This window comes from Hemitrygon akajei, chromosome 16, assembly GCF_048418815.1.
Source record: "Hemitrygon akajei chromosome 16, sHemAka1.3, whole genome shotgun sequence".
Lineage (NCBI taxonomy): Eukaryota > Metazoa > Chordata > Chondrichthyes > Myliobatiformes > Dasyatidae > Hemitrygon > Hemitrygon akajei.
Window position 1 is genome coordinate 9,645,194 of NC_133139.1, and position 14,609 is coordinate 9,659,802.

A 14,609-nucleotide genomic window follows, 5' to 3' on the forward strand; every position below is an offset into this window, starting at 1 on the left:
AGCCTGATTGACTTCTTTGAGGATGGGACTAAACACATTGATGAAGGTAGAGCAGTAGATGTAGTGTATATGGATTTCAGCAAGGCATTTGATAAGGTACCCCATGCAAGGCTTACTGAAAAAGTAAGGAGGCATGGGATTCAAGGGGACCTTGCTTTGTGTATACAAAATTGGCTTGCCCACAGAAGGCAAAGAGTGATAGTAGATGGGTCATATTCTGCATGGAGGTCGGTGACCATTAGTGTGCCTCAGGAATCGGTTCTAGGACCCCTTCTCTTTGTGATTTTAATAAATGACCTGGATGAGGAATTGGAAGTATGGGTTAGTAAATTTGCTGATGACACAAAGGTTGGAGGTGTTGTGGATAGTGTGGAGGGCTGTCAGAGGTTACAGCGGGACATTGATAGGATGCAAAACTGGGCTGAGAAGTGGAAGATGGAGTTCAACCCAGATAAGTGAGAGGTGGTTCATTTGGTAGGTCAAATATGATGGCAGAATATAGTACTAATGGTAAGACTCTTGGCAGTGGAGGATCAGAGGGATCTTGGGCTCTGCAGGACACTTAAAGCTGTTGTGCAGGTTGACTGTCTGGTTAAGAAGGCATATGGTGTATTGGCCTTCATCAATGATGGGATTGAGTTCAAGAGCCGAGAGGTAATGTTACAGTTTTATAGGACCCTGGTCAGACCCAGTACTCTGGTTAGAGTACCGTGCTTAGTTCTGGTCACCTCGCTACAGGAAGGATGTGGAAACTATAGAAAGGGTGCAGAAGAGATTAACAAGGATGTTGCCTGGATTGGGGAGCATGCCTTATGAGAATAGGTTGAGTGAACTTGGCCTTTTCCCCTTGGAGCAATGGAGGATGAGAGATGACCTGATAGAGGTGTATAAGATGATGAGAGACATTGATCGTGTGGGTAGTCACAGGCTTTTTCCCAGGGCTGAAATGGCTAACACAAGAGGGCACAGTTTTAAGGTGATTGGAAGTAGGTACAGAGGAGATGTCAGGAGTAGGTTTTTTACACAGAGAGTAGTAAGTGTGTGGAATGGGCTGCCGGCAACAGTGGTGGAGGCAGATACAATAGGGTTTTTTAAGAGATTCCTGGATAGGTACATGGAGCTTAGAAAAATAAAGGGCAATGGGTAACCCTAGGTAATTTCTAAAGTAAGTACATGTTCGGCACAGCACTGTGGGCTGAAGGACCTGTATTGTGCTGTAGGCTTTCTGTGTTTCTATGAAATACAGAAATAAGCTAGCCAATAATATTAAAGAGGATACCAAAAGTTTCTTCAGATACATAAAGTGTAAAAGAGAGGTGAGAGTGGATATCAGACCACTGAAAAATGATGCTGGAGAGGTAGTAATGGGGGACAAGGAAAGCAGATGAACTGAATAAGTATTGTATCAGTCTTCACTACGGAATATACTAGCAGTATAGTGGAAGTTCCAGGTGTCAGGGGACATGAAGTGTGTGAAGCTACCATAACTACAGAGAAGATTCTTGGTAAACTGTTAACGTCTGAAGTGGATAGGTCTCCTGGTCCAGATGGTTTACTCCAGAGTTCTGAAAGAGGTGGCTGAAGAGATTGTCGAGGCATTAGTAATAATCTTTCAAGAATCACTAGATTCTGGAATGGTTCTGGAAGACTGGAAAATTGAAAATGTCACTCCACTCTTCAAGAAGGGAGAGAGGCATAAGAAAGGAAACTATAGGCCAGTTGGTCTGACTTCAGTGGTTGGGCAGATGTTGGGAGTCGATTATTAAGGATATGATCTCAGTGTACTTGGAGGCATTTGCGGAGGGCTATTTCAAGGGCAAAGAGACAATTTTGAATGAGGTTGGAAACGACATGAGATACTCTGGCAGGGTTTTCACGACCTTACTTCCTACAAAGCAAAACCCAATAGCATGAATGGCAGCGATGCTTCACTACTAGATGAACTCAACGCCTTCTACACCTGCTTTGAAAGGGAGAACATAACTACAGCTTTGAAGATCCCTGCTGCACTTGATGACCCTGTGATCTCTGTTTCTGAGGCCGATGTTAGGTTGTCTTTAAAGAAAGTGAACCCTCGCAGGGTGGAAGGTCCAGATGGAGTATCTGGTAAGGCTCTGAAAAACTGTGCCAACCAAAAAGTGGGAGTATTCAAGGACATTTTCAACCTCTCACTGCTACGGGCAGAAATTCCCACTTGCTTCAAAAAGGCAACAATTATTACCTAATAAGTGCCTAAGAAGAATAATGTAGGCTGCCTCAATGACTATCACCTGGTAGCACTCACATCTACAATGATGAAATGCTTTGAGAGGTTGGTTATGACAAGACTGAACTCCTGCCTCAGCAAAGGGACTTGGGAGTCTTTGTAAAGGATTCCTTAAAGGTCAATTTGCAGGTTGAGTCTGTGGTGAGGAAGGCAAATGCTACATTACCATTCATTTCAAGAAGACTAGAATGTAAAAGCAAAGGTGTAATGTTGAAACTCTATAAGGCCTCACTTGGAGTATTGTGAGCAGGTTTGAGTCCCTTAGCTTAGAAACGATGTGCTGAAACTGGAGAGGGTTCAAAGGAGGTTCACAAAAATGATTCCAGGATTGAATAGCTTGTCATACGAAGAGCATTTGATGGCTCTGGGTCTGTATTCACTGAAATTCAAAAGAATGAGGGGTAACCACATTGAAACCTATCAAATGGTAAAAGGCCTTGACAGAGTGAATGTGGAGAAGATGTTGCCTATGGTGGGAGAGTCTAAGACCAGACGACACAGCCTCATCAGAATAGAGGGGTGCCCTTTTAGAAAGGAGATGAGTTAGGATGTCTTTAGATAGAGAGTGGTGAATCTGTGGAATTCTTTGCCACTGGCAGCTGTGGAGGGAAATTCTTTGTGTATTTTTAAGGCAGAGGTTAATAGATTCTTGATTGGTCAGGGCATGAAGGGATAAGGGGAGAAGGCAGGAGATTCGGGCAGAGAGGAAAATTGGATCAGCCATGATGAAACAACAGAGTAGACTCGATGGGCCAAATGGTCTAATTCTGCTGCTATATCTTATGGCCTTAAGATTTTATGGACCTTGATAAGATCACCCCTTGTGATTTTATACCTCCCCAGATCATCCCATCACTTTGTACACCTCTAAGATCAGCCGTCGTGATTTTATGCACTCTATGCACCTCCAAATCTCTCTCATGATCCATACACCTCCAGATCTCTCTCATGATTTTTTAAACATCTATAAGAATGCCCTTCATTCGCCTGCACACTCCAAAGTATAAAATCTCAGCCTGCTCAACCTCCCTCCATCCCCTCTGCGCTTCTTCCCCGGCCCTAAAACGGGAACCGCAATAACTGAAGCGGGGCCTCACCAACACCGTGCGGGAGGGGTGAGTGGACTCTCTGTAGCTCCACGTCGCGGAGAAGGTGTTGCTCCCCACCCGGAGGTGTGCGAGAGAAGGAGAGGGAGGGAAGGAGAGCCTAGGCCTCCCTCCCCTCTGCCATCTTCCCGTCCCGCAGTCGGTCACCTGACTCCGGCCCGCCCGTCGCCATTTTCTCTCTCTCCGCCGCCCGGTGCGAAGGTGAGCGCGGCTCCGGCACACAGTAGTGCACGCCAGCCGCTCGCCACCCTCCCTCTGCGCTCACGGATCCACGGGGGAGCGCCAAGAATCCGGGCATGCTGTAAATCAGCATCCCCCCCCCCACCCCCACCTCGGAGCTGGATTTTTTCTCTCTCTCCTCCCCTCCCCTCACGGCGAGCAAGAAGCAAAGGCCAGGATGGCGCTGAAGATCGTGAAAGGCAGCATTGACCGAATGTTCGATAAGAATCTGCAGGACCTGGTGCGCGGCATCAGAAACCACAAGGATGACGAGGTGAGTCCGGCTGCCACGTCCCGCAGCTTAGAGAAGGGGAGGGAGGGAGTTCATGGCAGGCCCGGCCGGCCCCTCAGGCCCCGGGCTCGGGTTGCCTCCTTCTCCCGGGTTCTCTGCTTCTGCTACGGCTCCTCACAAACTGGCAGTGTGTTAGGGTTCTCTTATTGCCTTCCCCACCCCCGTTTGCTTTCAAGTCGCACTGAAATCGGGCAAACTGACAGCTCGGTCGGCAGGGGAGTTTCGGGCCGTCAGCTGATGCTTTTGCTGACACACTGGCATCTCGTAACCTGATCGTTCGGGGACATAAGTGTGCTCAAATTCTGTATTCTCTCTCACCTCACCCAGAACACAGGAGTGTGTTTTATTGCATTTAATAAAACAGGACTTAGGAGAGTTTTCAGCTCCTTCAAATGGTATAATGTTAACTTTCCGTCCATGGTATTTCAACTTATTAAGTCTGCAGGTTCAGTTGTTAAACAAAAATGAAGGTGGCAATAAACGCTGTATGCTGGGAAGTATAAATGTAAAACATTTTGCTTCTGTAGATCCTTGGATCAGGTGTGGCATGAGTTTTTTTCCTAGTGAAATTGAATTAATCATTCAATTAATACTTCTATGCTGATTTTCTATTTGTTCCACCTGCCAAATAAATTAATTCGTTCACCATGCCCACTTCCCCATCAAAAATTACTTTGTTTTACATTTTTTGCTTTAAAACTTGAGAGATACTTCTCAAAATTAACTAAATAATTTATTTTTTGCAAATTCAATGAAGTCTAATCCAGCAAGTCTCACACAGCTCCAATTCATCTCGTCAGCCACCTTTGTGCTCGCTCTACCGTTCATGAGGTCGTATTTCAGTCGTAGGATCAAATGTTAGTTGATATAAAGTGATGAACAGAATATTTATAATTTAAGATCTTTGTGACATCTTTGGGAATATGTGTTGCAAGGTTTGGACAGGCAATGGCTAGAATTGAAAATGTACATTGTGAACCAAACACTGTAATCCAAAAGGAAAAGTTATGCATGGTGAGAAAGATAGCAATAAATGATGGAAGGAAGCTTTAGAAAGTTGTTATTTAGCAGTAGGCCTGAGAACTGACAGCACTTTACAACATGGCATTGATTTCTAAGGAATTGATTTTTCTGTGGTGAGGGAGTTGACAAGATTGGTAAGAGCATAAAACAAAGCTAAGATCTCAGAAGACACAAGGGCCACTCTAAGTCTCTCAGTGCTGCAAGAGGATTTTTAATGGAGAGAAGGAAATGGCAGAAGAATTAAACAACCACTTTTGTATGTTTTGGTGGAGAAAGTCAAGGAACCTGTCAAACACTTCAAACACTTTGACAAGAATGGGGAGCTGAAGTAAATGGTTGAAAAGTTCTAGATAAGTTGGTAAGCTTGATAGCTATTGTAGTACATTGCTTTATGTAAAAGAGTTGAATATAGAAATGTTGAAAGGCTTGGTTATCATCTCCCCAAACTTCTATAGATTCTGAAATTCCTCCTGTCAAGTGGAGGATAACAAATGTGACACCACGATTTAAGAAAGGTGGAAGAGAGAAATAGATCCTCCAATGCTTGGCCTAACATCAGTCAAAGGAAAAATACTGGAATCTAAAATTCAGGATGTAATAATGAAGATCTTAAAAAGCTTAAAATTTTCAAGTAGAATTCCAGTTGGATAAATGTCAGGAACATTATGCTTGACTGTTGGACTAGAAGAAGAGATGAGGAGGAGAAGGCCACCAATGGATTTGATGCATTTAGATTTTCAGAAGGCTTCCAATAAGATCCTGTGCAGGAGATTGGTTTAATAAGGTTAAAGCACATGGAATTGGGGTAGATATACAGGCTTGATTGACAATTGCTTGCAGAGGATGCAGGATGGGTGGGCAAGATTATAGCACATCAAATGTAAAAACACAAGAGATGTTGCAGATATGGAAATCCAGAGCAACACACACAAAATCTTGGAGGAACTCAGCAGGACAGGCAGCATCAATCTATCAAATAGAGCCAACGTTTTGGGCTGATCATCAGTCAGTCCTGATAAAGGGTATTGCCCAAAAACATTGGCTTTTTATTCCTCTCCATAGATGCTGAGTTCCTCCAGCATTTTGTGCATGTTGGCAGATCAGATATGTGTAAAAATATGAGGTCGTCCACAGTGGTCCACAAACATAGAAAAATTCTGTTATATACATGATGATAGATTTAGATAGTGTTGATATTCTAAGAAAACCGTGTGTTCTTATACAAAAGACGCTAAAAGACCTCATACAAGTATAATTGACTGGGATGTAGATAGCAATTAGTCTCTATTACAAGATAATTTGAAAATACGAATATGGAAGTATTACAATTGTGTGAGGCCTAGTAGAAATAGCACCTGGAGTATTGAGTACAGTTTTAGTCTTCCTACTTTAAAAAGGATATATTTACTGAAGAGGGATTGCATTAAAAATTTGATAGATTGGTCACTGCTTCAAAGGATGATGGTATGCTATATGAATGTTAACTAGCATTGTATTCTATAAAATTTAGATCTACTCTACTGTCCGTTATGTCGCAGGTGTTTAGGGCAACAATGAAGGTCCTCCATCTCTGGCGGTGTTCGGGGCTTCTTTCATCATGTCAGTAGCTCAGTTTTACTACTGTCAGTTATGCAAGTTTTGGGTGGAGACTCAGGAATACTGTTGCACTCAGATGTAGAAGGATTCTTCATTACTGTTTCCGTAACAGTTTTGTTTTACCAGTCAGGGTTGTTAATCCTGAGCTGAATGGAGGACCAGTGGACCACTCTGAGTCTGGCCTCTACCTGTTGATCTGTTTGGCATGGGTGACCCTACCAAAGAGCCAAAGCATAAAGCCCTGACTCCAGCCAATATAACTATCTGGGTCATTGAGGCACACAAGCCTCCAAACTCTATGGCAATGTTGTGGTCTTCTTAGAGGCTGAGGTTTACATAGATTGTAGAAAATCCCATTGAAACTTACTATAATACTTGCACAGTTTGACAGAGATAATGTTTACCTTCCAACACTTACAACAAGCTGGAGGAACTCAGCAGGTCGGGCAGGATGCTGCCCGACCTGCTGAGTTCCTCCAGCGTGTTGTACGTGTTGATTGGACCACAGCATCTGCAGTGTGCTTTGTGTTTCTAACTTTTACCTTGGCTGAACACCCAAGAGACGGGGTCAGAGAATCAGGAAGGAGGAGAGCATTATTAGCACTGGAATTTTTTTCCATTGAGCTTTAGAAACTTCCTATTCAGGAAGTTTGAAGCAAAATTTATTATCAAAGTACATATGTCACCAAACACTACCCTGAGAAATTGTGATAAATTTCTGGTTATGTGAGGTAATGAAGGGATGTGGGGATAGTGCAGGAAAAGATGTTGAGTTGGAAGATTAGGTAAGATCTTGATGAATGGTGAAACTGACTTAATAGGCTGAATGGTCTGTTCTTGCTATTTCTTATGTTTGCCAAGTATGCACATCAAATAAGGTTATAACAATCTGCTTGTATTTCTTGATTGTTAAGTCCAAAAAAAAGTTAACCAAGTACTGTAGCTGGAACAATTTAGATGAAGCTTGAAACTCTTAAGGAAACTTTTTAACTTAGTAATTTCTAGAACAACTTTACTTTGTAGCTTTTTGTTTTAACCCTTATTAATTCTCCTCTAAGACTTTTGTGGCAGTGATTGAAGATATGAAATTATAGACACCAGATTCTGCAGATGCTGGAAATCTTGAGCAAAGCACTCAAATTGCTGGAGAAACTCAGCAAGACAGGCAGCATCTACGAAGGGAATGCTTTAGGTGGAGACCCTTCTTCAGGACTGGAAAGGGAGGTGGAAGAAACCAGAAAAATGCAGGGAGAGGGAAAGGAGTACTGTTTGTTCTCCATAGATGCTGCCTGACTTCCTGAATTTATAGGTAGCTGATTGGTTTCATAGACCAGATGTTGTCCTTTTTAAATTTTTTTCTCTACTCTATGAAAGCTTAAAGGAAATGTTTTATCGTGGGGATGAGAACATTTCACAGTAGTGTAAATGAGATTTATTTTGGGGACCAGGGAGTTGTGAATTTAATGAAGTTTTAAAAGATTTATGAATGCTAGAATGAAAGTGTCTTTTTGGTAATAAGCTAATGATTTGGACAGTGAAGTTGGAACTGGAAGTGGAAGAGAAATCAAGATCTTTTGATCTTTTAGGGTTCTTGTATTTATTATACAAGAGTACTTTTTGCAGGATGTATTGGAATATTTGGGATTTCAATGAAACTGTATAGTCCAATTCAAATTAAAGCTGGAATCTCAAATATTTGTTTCTAGGCAATCTGAGTGAATAGCTATATTTTAATAGAATTGGATGAATCACAAAAGACAAGATGTTAAATTACCTGTGATAGGCTTATCCAATGAAATCTTTGAGTTTAAGATTCCAAAATGAAAATAGTGGGCTGCTGCATTTAAACTCCATTCATGTTTCTGAAGGTGCATGCATCCACTTCAACACAAGCTAAAAGTTCTTCCTAGTCCTCCATTGGATATTTGTAAAAAAATTAAAAATGTAGTTAAGGCAGGTGTCAGGGACAATAAGGGGATAGAGGAGTCTTGGAGTGCAACGGTTCACACCCTAGTCTCTGCTGTAAAATGTAAATACTCAATGCTCATTGGTTTTCTGCAGCTGGACAAAATGCTTGGATACGATGATGCTCTCTTCTTAATGCTACCATCAATGAGGAGGTTCAGGAGTGTAAAGACACACACTCGGTGTTTTAGGAACAGCTTCTTCCCCTCCGCCATCAGATTTCTGAATGTACAGTGAACCCATATATACTGCCTCACTATTTTTCTTTTTTTTGCACTGCACATTTAATTCGAATGATACATATGTTTTTCTTGAAATTTATAGTTTTAATTATTGCTGCCTCAAAACAACAAATTTTACAACAAACACCATTGATATTAAGTCTGATTCTGATTGACTTTGAACTTCTACTTTATAATAAAACTTGTACTGCATTGAAAACCATTTAAATTTATTTGACATCATGTTCAATGCTCTCTGAAGGCATTTAGGAAACTACTCCAAGAGCATATGTGCTGATAAGCAAACTGACAGCCTGGCTCATCAAATGTGGTTTGACCACAAGAGTCGCTAATACATTGCAGTGGACACTTACACTTAATCTTATCCATGGTTTGCAGTAATTTTCAGCTGCCTCTTGGAGAATGTAAGTTGGGGACTACACTGTATCTTACAGTTTGTCTCCATATGTTACTGATTGATTATGTTGTCTCACTTCAGAAGGGCCAAATGGCCACCCTCTGGTGCCTTAAGAATCACTCTGGCTTTACAGTTGAATGACTCATAAACATTGTTATCTATTTGGATTTGATTATAGACTAAATTACTTCCCTGAAGGGCATTAATATGACCATTTTGTAATCACCATTATTGATATTTGCTCTCTAACCCAAGTTTCTATTTATTCAAATAATGACACTCTCAAGTTGCTATGGTGGGATTTGAACTCTGAATTAACTAGGTCATTTGTCCAGCGCTCTGTATTACTGATGCAATATCATAATAACATTACTGTACTTTTCATTTGGTGTTCTGATCTGATGTACTTGGGTTCAGTTTTAACTTCTTGAAGCAGGATTGGAATCCATGATGAGCTATTAAATTGAAGATGGACTTCTTAACCATTTAAAAAAAAATATGACACATTTTATCCTGTTGTTCAAGTACTTCTTCAGGGCCTTGATTGTTCAGTTTCTCAATCCAGCTCCTGCTTTAGACCATGTGTACTTGAGTCTTGCTTCATAATGGCAGTATAACTTCTGCTGAGCCATATTCCGCTTTCTGAAGCCTGATCATTCTAGCACTTGAGGAAGTAGAACTTGGAAGCAGAACTGAAAGTAAAGGGAGTCCAAAAATGCAGATGCTGAAAATCTGAAACATAATAGGAAACCTTTAACATTACAGGCAGAAGGATCTTTGAGAACAAAGCAGTGAGTATACCATATGTGCAAGCATTCTGAAAGAGGGCCAATGCTTTCACAAGCTTGAGTTTTGCCATAATGAATGAGATCATCTGGCATCTTGGTGACTCCACCTGGAAGTCTGTCAGTCTTGCTCTAATGCAGAATCAGTCTGCTGCAGTCATCGGTAAGTAGCTACAGCCTTTGAAGTTACGGATGTGGCCGAGGGAGGCTTCCTTTCAAACAGAGAAGATCCTAGTTCACATCTCGAAGGGAGAGAAACTGTTCTTCCTACTCAATCCTAGTATCAGAGGAGGCATGGAAAATCTGACATGGAATGATTTTCAAGGAGGGATTAAGACAAGATGGTTTCAATGAAGCAATTCTCCTGACAAAATTATTAGAGCCCAGACTTTGCATAACTATTACAAGAGACCCTACAGATGCTGGAAATCCAGATCACACACACAAAATGCCGGAGAAACTCAGCAGTTCAGGCAGTATCTGTGAAGATGCTGCCTAACCTGCTTAGCTCCTCCAACATTTTGTGTGTGTGTAGTATAACTGACATCCTGTTTAGTCAGACTAGCAAATAAGTCCTCATGGATCTTTTCTGATCTAAGCACTTAGAAGACCTCATGGCTTCTTTCCTGATCTAATAGGTTATGTTATCATCCAACTGAGAGATTGGGGGGGGGGAATGTCATTTGAGCCATCTGAGATTGACCCAATCTCACTGAAGATTGATGTCAAGCAGGATTACAATAATTTTCCCAGGTTTTGTCACTGCATTATTCTAACCCACCTCCAATGAGTTTTCTGTTAGACTAAAGCTTATCTACAGGAGTTTTGATTTAGGAGGTCAACCAAAGGTTATTCATTGAGTTCATTAAGGCATTCAGTCGAATGAATGTTACACCTAATGTCTGCAGTACAAAGGTCCTATCCCAACCTCCACTCTACAACAACACTATTTAACAATTCAGATCAATGATGAATCTGGGGAAATGTAACTACTTCCTGTGTCTTAGGAGTTGATTCTCAACAAAGCTGCCTGTTAATATTTTTCAAGGCTGAAGTCCTAACTCATTCAACTCTAAAATGCAGGCCACATACGTAGTTCTCTTGTCTGACATAAAATTCACAAAACAAATACTCCTCAGTGATCTGTCACAGCAAGGGATTGCAGGTGGACATGGGCAGCAGTCAAATATATTCTCAAAGCTGCCTTGAAGTGTAATATTTCTACTGATTGATTTTGCCTAGTATTGAGAATCAAAGGCATTGATTGTGGGAACACTGAGTCTACATAAAGTACTGAAATACAACACATTCTAAACTGCCAACCTTTTGTCCAAACTTTAACGAAGCTTGTAGTTCCCATATTGGCATTAGCCATCTGAGTACCCATGGAATGGAATAGAGGCAGCCATCCTTAATCCTGAGGGGCTGCCAAAGAGCGAAAGTTAGTTTTTCCATTTGCTGTTGATACAAGGTGCCTACTGCCTAATTTGTCCAGTACTTTATAAAATTTTGTACTGGTGATACAGCAGAAGATGATTTTTTCAAAGTGCATTTCTTATAACTAAATAACATTGATCCCACATCTTTCTTAGGAAATTTTAAACTGGAAACAATTTGTAATTGTATCCACGAATTGGAAAATAAGTTGAAACACAACATGCAAAATATTTAGAAAGATTTTAGTTTTACACGATTTGTTTTTAGTCATCAAAACAAAATGGGCACATCTTAATCTCTGTCTAAATTCTAGATTTATCAGTTACTTTTGTAGTTAAGCCTTTTAGGAAGGGGGTAGGTAAATTAGAACCATATTTTTTTAAATAATGATTGAATTTCCCTTGAGTTTATTCCACATGACAATAAATTTCTCTTTCCTCCTTGCCATCCTGGCAATTTTTTACATCAACTTAACGAGCTCATTTTTTTTTCAACCACTCATGTACATTCCACCAACCTCTAAAACTACCTTTTCTGTTAGACTGAATACAACGATCAAATTGTCAACTTCTGAGTTTGTCAGTTTCTTTGCGGACATCATCAGTGTCCATATTCAGAACTCTCCAAATACTAGGAATTTTTCTTTATGCATTTTTATCACTTTTGGCAACAGTTACTGGCTTTTGTAACCTTCAGCTCTTCCAAAGCTCTGCTTCCTCCATTCCATTCTTGATAATTTTCCTTCTTTCCAATAGAGTAAAATGTAACATCAAACTTTGTTTTTAAATGTACTCAGAGTCTTATATGTCCATTGCTCCATTCCACAGCGTACACTACAAATTTCCAGGCTGGTACCAAACTTTTTCTCCCTGTTGCAATATCTTGAAGGAAGTCCATTTCTGGGTCCAGTGCTGTCCTTCAAATTGCCTGAAATCTCATGACTAAATACTTAGGATGATTGAAGGCTAGTTCAAAGTATAGATTGAGTACCCTATCCGAAATTCTGAAGTCCAAAATTTTTTCTGAGCACTGACATAACATCACAACTGGAAAATTCCACAAGACACTGGGAAGGCTCCCAGGTGTTGCGCAGGTCACTATGCAATCCAGAATGTTCTGAGAAGTGACCTGGTGTAATGAACAGAAGTAAATGAAAAATGGAAAAGCACTGCACAATGCAGGAAACGATCTCAATTGTGTTGAAAGACTAAATATGTCAGCTTCAGAGTGAATATTTGCCATGTAACAATGCTGATCATGAAAAAAAATTTGTCACTGTGAACTGAAAATTGAAGGTAGTTGTGAATTTTCTGCAGACTAGTCACAGAAATTTAAGGAAAGACACAGCATTAAATTTTTAAACATTTGTGATAAATTGTCTGCTGATCATAAAGCAACAGAAAAATTCATCGAGTTTGCGAAGGTCATCGCTGATGAAAATTTTTAACACCATAACAAGACTACAATGTTAATTGTTTTCATATCTTAAAACCAAAGAAAAATTAAAATACATGTACAGTGTACTGTAACCCTTTAATCAAACAGGGCATTGTAGGTGGAGACTGAAAGCCAGCTGTTATTCAACAGCTGATTCAAGTATTCTCTTACTGCTGCTGTACTGTTTTTGACACCCTGCACATAATATATTTACATTATATTAATAATATGTAATAAGTTTTACTGTTAAGTACATATGTGTGATAAACAAGTGTAAGGCAAAGACTGCTTAGCAGTAACACTTAAGTTCACCATTGGAAATTATAGCGATCCCATGCTATCCCAAAGAATCCGAAATCTAAAACCCTTCTGGCCCATAGCATTTCGGATAAGAAGTACTCAACCTGTACTAAGTTTTTAAGTTTTGTAAAGTCTATTTGTAAACTTCTGTCATCTTAAAGTGTCCTGACCTGCTGTCAGTTTAATTATTTTTGGTATTTGCATTGCACGTTAGAATATTATTTGGAGTACTCCCTAAACCTCATATTATTCATGGAATTGAAGCTCAAAGTAAATTTATTACGTCACTTGTATACACTACCCTAAGATTCATATTCTTGCAGGCAATTGGAAAAGATACAATGAAACACAGTAGAATCAGTGAAAAACTATACATAGGGACAAACAATGTGCAAAAAAAGACAAACTGTGCAGCACAAAAAAAACAATAATAATGAATAAATAAGTAATATATAATATTGAGAACAGGAGTTGTAGAGTCCTTAAAAGTGAGTCCATAAGTTGTAAAATCAATTCAGTGTAGTGGTGAGTGAAGATATCCATGCTGGTTGAGGAGCTTAGTAGTTGTCCTTTAACTTCTGCCGGACGATGCTGAGGATGTTCTACGAGTCTGTGGTGGCCAGTGCTATCATATTTGCTGTTGTGTGCTGGGACAGCAGGCTGAGGGTAGCAGACACCAACAGAATCAACAAACTCATTCGTAAGGTCAGTGATGTTGTGGGGGTGGAACTGGACTCTCTGACGGTGGTGTCTAAAAAGAGAATGCTGTCCAAGTTGCATGCCATCTTGGACAATTTCTCCCATCCACTTCATAATGTACTGGTTAGGCGCAGGAGTACATTCAGCCAGAAACTCATTCCACCAAGATGCAACACTGAGCGTCATGTGAAGTCATTCCTGCCTGTGGCCATCAAACTTTACAACTCCTCCATCAGAGTGTCAGACACCCTGAGCCAATAGGCTGGTCCTGGACTTATTTCCACTTGGAATAATTGACTTATTATTATTTAATTATTTATGGTTTTATTTTGCTATATTTCTACACTATTCTTGGTTGGTGCGACTGTAACGAAACCCAATTTCCCTCAGGATCAATAAAGTATGTCTGTCTGAAAGGTAATAACTGTTCATGAAACTGGAGGTGTGGGACCTAAGGCTCCTGTACCTCCTGTGTGACTGGTTATGATATACCTTTAGATTAATCATTGCCTTAATTCTTCTGGATAAGAGAAGTCTATCCAAAACTTTAAAATTAATAATTTAGATTTGATTTGTAATGTATAGAGTATCCCAAGCTTGGTGAACTTACAGATAAGTGCATTGCTGTGCACCCTTTGTGCTAGTTCCTCTGAACCTTTTGGAGGTCTGGGTTTAGAAAGTGTTAGTGCATTGAATTTTACCATACATCCGTACTGCAATTTTCTGCTGGAGGGTGTTGGATGCCACGTAGTTTTGTCTTGAATAAAACTCCTCACTGCTGGAGATGTATGGCAAGTGGTAAAAGATGTTTGGGAATGCGGGTAATGAGTCACTCTGTCTAAGAT

At 40.3% G+C, this 14,609-nt stretch overlaps 1 protein-coding gene and 1 long non-coding RNA gene across 3 annotated transcripts in view; one reads left to right on the forward strand and one right to left on the reverse strand.

Annotated features, from left to right (window-relative positions):
* The window catches only part of LOC140739740 (uncharacterized), a 41,564-nt gene extending 38,071 nt beyond the window's left edge, over nucleotides 1–3,493 (reverse strand). Inside the window, exon 1 of the long non-coding RNA XR_012101734.1 lies at nucleotides 3,364–3,493. This is a non-coding gene — a long non-coding RNA (uncharacterized lncRNA). The remainder of the gene's footprint in view (nucleotides 1–3,363) is intronic.
* Nucleotides 3,494–3,562: 69 nt separating this feature from the next.
* ap3d1 (adaptor related protein complex 3 subunit delta 1) overlaps nucleotides 3,563–14,609 on the forward strand; it is a 101,643-nt gene continuing 90,596 nt past the window's right edge. For both annotated transcript variants that reach the window (XM_073068206.1, XM_073068207.1), the window contains exon 1: nucleotides 3,563–3,865. In XM_073068206.1, the coding sequence (XP_072924307.1) occupies nucleotides 3,770–3,865 (96 nt within the window). In that variant the 5' untranslated portion in view covers nucleotides 3,563–3,769. The remainder of the gene's footprint in view (nucleotides 3,866–14,609) is intronic.